The sequence below is a fragment of the Corvus brachyrhynchos genome, unplaced genomic scaffold (genome assembly GCF_000691975.1).
Source record: "Corvus brachyrhynchos isolate BGI_N302 unplaced genomic scaffold, ASM69197v1 scaffold121, whole genome shotgun sequence".
Taxonomy (NCBI): Eukaryota; Metazoa; Chordata; class Aves; order Passeriformes; family Corvidae; genus Corvus; species Corvus brachyrhynchos.
Genome location: NW_008236445.1, coordinates 2,565,979 through 2,573,268, shown reverse-complemented (window position 1 = coordinate 2,573,268; position 7,290 = coordinate 2,565,979). Strand labels below are relative to the sequence as shown.

Sequence of the window (7,290 nt, the reverse complement as noted above, 5' to 3'; positions counted from 1 at the left end):
TGATAGTGATCAGAACACATTTCAAAAGTTTGAGTACATAGCCAACTTTACATCATAACTCCTCTGAAAATCTCCAAGACAGTAAATTGGTATAGCATACATGTCCAAGCATCTTCCAGGCAGAATTACATGCTGGAGTTCAGGGACATTTAAAAAAAATATTCATCAATACTTCTAGAATATCTGACTTGACAAAATAAAAGTCTTTACAAAGGCTGACAACTTTCTCCTCTTGCTGATGGAGCAAGCAAAAATGGTAATTGGAAGTTTCCTCATTACCTTCCAACATCTACTGAATTGTTAAGACATGATTAATTAAATCTTCCTTTCCATGCAGTTCCAATGAAGGCACAAGTTATTTCCAGATATATGAAGAATTTATGTGCATTAGAACACATAGGAAGTTATTTGTAAGCCTCCAGCTTTACTAAAATAAAAAAAACTTTTTCTTTTCTGGAATTCTTGCATTGATGTAAAACAATTAATTCACTAGGCCAAAGCATGACAACGTTTTCCAGTTACAGGAACCTTACACTTCAACTTCTGCAAATTAAAAAACAACAACAAAAAAAAATCAGCTGCTCACATCACTTTACCATACACATTTGTTTGCTCTATGTTCAGTCCTGAGCCCTTGCAGACAGACAAGGGAAGAGGCAAATCAGAAGTCTGCTACCAAGAGCATTTTGTGACACTCCACTGGGAGGGTCCCAGAAAAGACCAATCTGCTCTCCCCAGCCACAAAGCAAACACCTCAGACTTCAACCAGCATAAGGGAAGCATCATCCAGATCCAGGGCCATGGCCGAAAACTTTTGTCAAAGCCAACACTGTTTCACTTTTTTGGGTTTCTAATCAATTCGAAGTACTGTTTTTATGCGTCATGCATAATGCCTGAAATAGGTGCATTCCTGAAAGGATTGTAGCATATGCAGCATGCACAATGTGCTGCAGTTTATTTTCATAGTGCAAAAAGGCAGGCATAACCTGTATCAATGACTTTGAGCCAGCTTTTTAAAAAGTTAATTTTAAAAGATTTGAGTTAGAAAGGTAGAGTAGATGTTCACATCTTAAGTGGGCCTGAAATAATTTGAGGACCTGTCCCAGCAAAGCTGGTACTCAGTCTCTACCAGCCCGAAGTTGAAGCATAAACTTCAATCTGCTTATCAGTGTGAATTATCTCTCTTCAGATTTACTTGTTCTACTACACCACCAGCACATCTGGTGGTGGAGATGCAACAGTACTGCTTTTATTACATCCCACAATATTTGCAGTGTGTGTTTTGCTCTATGGAAAATTCAAGGAAAAAAATCTAAGAAGAGCACACGCAAGCACATTGGATTTATCATTCCCTTTTAGAAATGCCCCCATAGTTCAACATGAAAGTCAAAATTTTGTTGGTTAGGACACCTTCTTAGGGCAAGTGTGCAGAGCACAGTCCAGTGGTTGCCTGTTACAATGCAACATCCAAAGAAATCTTTTAGTGTGGTCCTTTCTCTGATGTGTTTGTCTACCTCTCCAGCCTGAATTTTCAAGTTTCCTCTTGACTTTTCTAGTTCAGAAGGTGAAGTGAGGCAACTGCGTCAATATTCTAATTTAATTAGAAAGAACACTGCTGACCAAAACATCAAGCAGAATGCTTGAAATGATGAAATGAAAAAGCAGAAGCACACTAAAATACTTTTGAATTAAATTTGCCTTTCTAGCTTTACATAAAATTAGCCCCTGGGCTTCATTTGAGAGAATTTTGTGTCTCTGGAAAAACTTAATGGATTAATTCAGTCTTTATAAGCCTAGGTGGTGGGAAATAAATATTTGAAATAAACAAGCTGTTAGGACAAGTACATTCTCCAGTTAATTAAAAGACTGGAAGCCAGATCTGCAAATAGCTGCAACCAACTACCTGACAATGCTATTGTTCAAGAGTAGCTGTATGCTTGTTACACGTAACTTCATATTCTCCTTATATGTAGTACTACTGTTGAGTCCAAGCCCATCCCAATTTTACAGACAAAAATATTAACATGGGATTTACACTTCTCTCAGTATCTTCCCAGTCAACATTTTCAGGTGTCTTTCTGCACTACAGAGTTCAGTGTGTAGTTTCTTACTCCTGGGTATTAGGAAGTCTACGGAGATGCTTCTCCATACACATCCTGATCTTTTGTCTACCGGACGAGCAAAGCTGGACACGTTTTCACAAACACTGCAGAGTTGGCTTCAAGTAATCAAAAGCGAAGAAATCTTCACAGCAATGCAAGGGTGATGCTGACCAATTCCTGTCAAGAAGACAAGGATACATACCTTGCTGAACAATGGCACTTTATTCCCTGGTCAGGATGGAAAGTTTACTTGGTCTTTCTCCAAAATGTCACTGTAAATACAAGTTCCCTTCAAACTGTTTCAAGAACAGATGCCATTTCCTTGAACTGTCTGAAGAAGTTCTAAAAAGCAAGAATTGAGACAAATTTCAGTTGCTTGAAGAAAAGCTGGAACTGACGTTCAAACTAGTGTGTTAGATAAAACACATTGTCCCTATTTCTCACTTTCCATGTACAGCTTGAACCTAAAAGTTTCTGCTTTTCCTTCTGTGGGCTAGTTGGCATTTGAACAGATTAACAATTAAATCTACAAAGGTGATGCCTATTAATAGGAAAAGATGCTACATAAGAAAAATACAAAGTAGCTGTCGTGCTATAAAAAATAAAATTCTAAAAAAAAAACACCTTTCTCACATGAATGTTTCTACTCCCAGCTGAAATAATCCACACTTCTCAAATGTAGCATTCATTTCCTAAAGTAGCTGAACAACAAATTATTAAATAGGCTTTAACCGGAATGAATACATTTCACAGCACCCAAGGATTCAGAATATCCTTCTCAAATATTTGCCAATCAAATTTCAAGGATCTACTTAAGTTTGTATGATAGTCTAGGTGATGTACTAACCCTTTAAACAGGAACAATACAAAGGCCACATTTATGCAAAATTAAAGTTACACCAATTCATAGATGGAGACATAGCAATTAAGAGTCAGCAGTGACAAAGCAGACTGATCCCCATTCCTAATCATTAGCAATTGTTAGACTTAAGCCAAGTTTTAGATTTTGAGGCTGGGGAAGAGTTCCGTAGATGAAAAACATTCTACAAATTTTTAATATGGCAGAATGATACCTGGCAAGCTCTGAAAGATGTTGTCTTTGGTTGTTAGTTTATTTGTAAGAGAACTGATCAATTACTGTTAAATTAACATTTTCAGGTAAGTGATGTAGAACTAAATAATATGAAGTAAGTGTTTAGCTTCTGTGTTTTAGTTATTTAATGCTTAATGTTTGCATGACTGTATGAGTAAACAAGCAGCACAAACGTATGCATCAGGGTATACAGCTGACCCTCACAACAATGGCACTGTTGTTTTTAGGAGACTGAGTAACATTCAAGTAACACTCACTACAGACCTTGAACTGTGGGATCGTCATTTCAAAAGATTTGTCTGTTATTTGTCCTGAAGGGTCTGCCACTGTTAGTGTCACTGTGACATAAGGGTACTTCAGAGACCTGCAGGTGTCAGAGCTCATCGCAACTCCCAGTTTCCATTTCAGATCTACAAACTACAGAGATGAAAATCATTGGCAACCGCATCAAGGAAAGAGAGCTATCCTCCCACTGCTGTTCACTTGGAGGGATATTTCACAGACAATACAGAACACCTGGAGTTCTTATCCAAATGGAAAGCAAACATAACCATTCAGGTATTATTGTGAATATGAATCATCTGCCCTTCCCCTTAATGGTGAACAAAGAAGTAATTTAGCAAGTTATTTCACTTTATCTGTTTTCCTTATTCAGGTACAATCGATAGTCAAGTACACTCTTTAAAATTCTAAGTAAGAGAAGCTTAAGCCACACAGTTCACCCAGCTTGTATATCATGCATGGGGGTTTTTTGTCATGTTTTCTTTTTTTCAGAAGCTTCTAAATCAAAACCAAAGTTTCTAAGTCTAAACCAAATAATTTATAATAGCAATGACAGAGAAAATTCATGGCATTTCATAACTGCATTTTAGATAAACCAAAGTATACATAGCAGATACATTTCAGACAAGTAAGTTACAATTTTTAACCTTTTGTGAAGAAGGGCCTTTAGAAGCTGTCACAACTCAGAAAAAGATTCTCTTTTCGTAATTGTATACTCTTTTAAACTGTTGTCAGAAAAAAAAAAAATCTTAAAATGTAAACAGACTGCTAATTTTCCAAGCAAAAAGGGAATGCTGAAAATTGACAGAAAGTATCTTTAAAAATAATGTTTACATTTAAGGGAGACAAAGAATAAGCAATCAAGTGCTGGTGTTATCAACTTTAAACCATTTACACTTAAAACAGATTTACATAATGAGCCAATACAATAGTCTGCCAGACTGACTGCCATTCATCTTCCCTAAGAGTACTACGAAGCATGAATTTTTAAAAAAGGTATGAAATGTGAATTTATCATCCAAACAATAATATTAGAAAACTGTTCAGCAGACAACCTTTATTGTATATGCTGCTTTATCTGGATAGATTTTTGGCAACACGTACATGCACACACAGGGAGGAAAGCTTTCAGCAGTCAAAATACCACTGCCTGCCTGACAACACAAGACACACAGTGAGACACCGACATTTCTGAAATGTTCATCATTAACTCAGCTGCACTTTGTCATTCAGTTACCTGCCCCACTGTGGCCATACTTCTTGCATCCTCTGACACAGCAATGGCTTTGGCCTGCTCATTCCACACGTGACGAATAACTTGAACTGCATGTTTTGGCAGCGTGCTGCCAGCACTGCCCAAGGTGGTGACGAGTTCGTCAGTAGAGAGATTGTTTCTGGCTGCTGTGCTGTAATAGATACATCCAGAGATCACTGCATCAATTTCATTCTCCACAAATTTAATACCATTTCTCACTTTACCCCAAAGAGCCAGTTTTTATTTCTACCTTAAGTGTACTTTAAAATAATGCAGCAGCCCATGATCACCTTTTTTCCAGAACATTACTGATCTTTTGTATCCATGTGCAAAAAACATGACTTTAATACATCTTAATATGCAGAGACCTAGATTTGCTGGGCTTGCACAACATCAAACCAAAAATAATCACAGCCTCCAAGTGCTGTAGCAACTGGAAGGCACAAGTCAGTGAGGGATGGGCGCGTAGAGCAGTTAAAGAGCATTATTGCTTTAGAAACAAGGCAATTTAATTAAATATTCAGCAGGTGGAGTTTAAGTATCACCAAAAGTAAGGACTTCTAGGTCACGGTATAATGGGTACTAACAGGAGTCAAATGATGCCATAAACCCTTCAACTGAAAAGGCAGCAAGTCTAAAGGACTTGATTTCCTCTACAGAAACAAGTAAACAAAAAAATCCTACTCTATTTGTTCATGCAGGTTCATTCCTCTTAAAGAGGCATTAATACAAGAGAAAGTGAGTTAGTCCTCCAAGTAGCACGGTCGAATGTAAGTTCAGGCATTCTATTTTATAGATGGAAAAGTAGTATTTTAAATTTCTACTGGTATATTTTCCTCAGTTGTATTAATGCTACATAAAATGTTTAGATACTGGATATTAAAAGAGCAAGCAAGACCTTGAAAATTTTATCTTTCTAAAAATATAAATTTATCAACTAAAAATACTACCTAAAAACTCAGCTCATGGTACAATGCAGTATTATCGGCTCTGTATCCCTCAAAAAGGCACAAATGCTGATTTCTAATCTCCAAGACACAAGAAGTTTTTAAAACACACTTTTTCCAGGCAAAGGCCCAGTTAACTTGGATTTAAAAGTGAGCTTAACTTCCTCTACTTTGCCACTAGTTCTAGAGTTTGTAGACAGCATCTTGGAACAACTTCCTCTCTTTTTTTTTTACTATAAAAAGTGATACTACATATTAAGTAACTACACTTTTTAATGACACAAACTAAGCCAAGGAGTTCTTTTTTGTGTAGTGAGATTTACAAACTTTTGCCCTTTTCCCAAATCAGTTCATTTTATACCTACATTTAATATAACTTCAATACCACCCTTAAGTTGTGATGGAAGGAAAAAAGACATGGTGCAAAGTAAATTATTTTGTGCTTACCTAAATAGAAATGAAAGAATGTTAGCTATTTTTGCCAGGTCACCAATATTAATCTCAACCCCCGATGTCTGAATTCTCTAGAAACAGAATATTCAAACAATTACAAATAATAAATTACGCATAAGTAAAAGCATCTTTGTATATATACACATACACACAAGAAACCCCACATCCACTTGGGAATTCTATCCTTAACAGCAGATACAGCTACTATACTTGCTTACAAGTGTGGTGTGCCAACTCACCTGACACAATTCAGCTGTATTTACACCTGGGATGTTATGGTTCAGATGTTGAATTATTTGTTCACACTGTGAAGAAGACATGTTTGAAGACATTCTTAATGCATATTTTAATACACGAGACAAAGATAATTTGAATACTTGGGAGACTACAAAACAAAAAAGAAAACTATTAATACAAAAATGGACAAAAAGAGTGAAGAGTGCAGAGTAAAGAATGAAGTAATTGAAGTGACTGATTTTAAAATTCCATCAAATACAAGAAAAAAAAATGAAGCACATCAAGACTTTAGTTTCTACATCACTACTGCTAATTAACATACCAGTTTCGTATTAACTGTTCAAGTGCACACTACAGTAAACAAGCCAAAAGTTTTTTAGACAAGTTACCTTGATATATCATTTAGATGATAGACAAAAATAGATTTTTATAAGTCTTCTGTGATAAAAACAAATTTAAAGCAAACCCATTGCTCTTAGCAGGACTGGTCTATTTTATGAGTAAATTCAAGCTACAACATACATAAGGCTCCCTTTGCAACACACGAAATCCAGAAGAGCTTAAATAAAAAGGGTTTCTAGATGCCAGAAGCCCTTTCCCATCCCATTTATCGCTCTACTTACCAGCTCTGCAAAAAAGTCTTGAGGTATTAAACGAATCTTATCTGCTGCACCACCACCATCTGAAAAACAGTAGCGATAAGAAGAAAACACCTGAAGTATTACAGTAATAAATCGAATCTTTCTCTGAAAAATGCCTAGGCCATCATGCATGCATTTACCCTCACTTAATGCAGCTAACTTTAACCTGTATGTACCTAGAAGAAGCCCCCGGCTGCCCGAGCGCCCCCCACTCCCTCACCCCAGTTCCCCCCCGCTCTCACCCAGCGCCCCCAGCGCCCGCGCGAGCGCCCCCGCGGAG

General features: G+C 36.9%; 2 protein-coding genes across 5 annotated transcripts in view; both read right to left on the bottom strand.

The window, feature by feature from the left end:
* The window catches only part of TBC1D4 (TBC1 domain family member 4), a 108,629-nt gene extending 106,238 nt beyond the window's left edge, over positions 1 to 2,391 (bottom strand). For all 4 annotated transcript variants that reach the window (XM_017725829.1, XM_017725831.1, XM_017725830.1 and 1 more), the window contains exon 1: positions 2,305 to 2,391. The gene's annotated coding sequence lies outside the window, so the exon portion shown is untranslated. The remainder of the gene's footprint in view (positions 1 to 2,304) is intronic.
* COMMD6 (COMM domain containing 6) lies at positions 839 to 7,180 on the bottom strand. The gene is made up of 6 exons (XM_017725835.1): positions 6,993 to 7,180; positions 6,372 to 6,437; positions 6,127 to 6,203; positions 4,715 to 4,883; positions 3,460 to 3,612; positions 839 to 2,444 (listed from the first exon to the last, which is right to left on the bottom strand). Exons 1-6 carry the CDS (start codon positions 7,140 to 7,142, stop codon positions 2,394 to 2,396), a joined length of 666 nt encoding a protein of 221 aa, XP_017581324.1. The 5' UTR covers positions 7,143 to 7,180; the 3' UTR covers positions 839 to 2,393.
* Between the last annotated feature and the right edge of the window lie 110 nt (positions 7,181 to 7,290).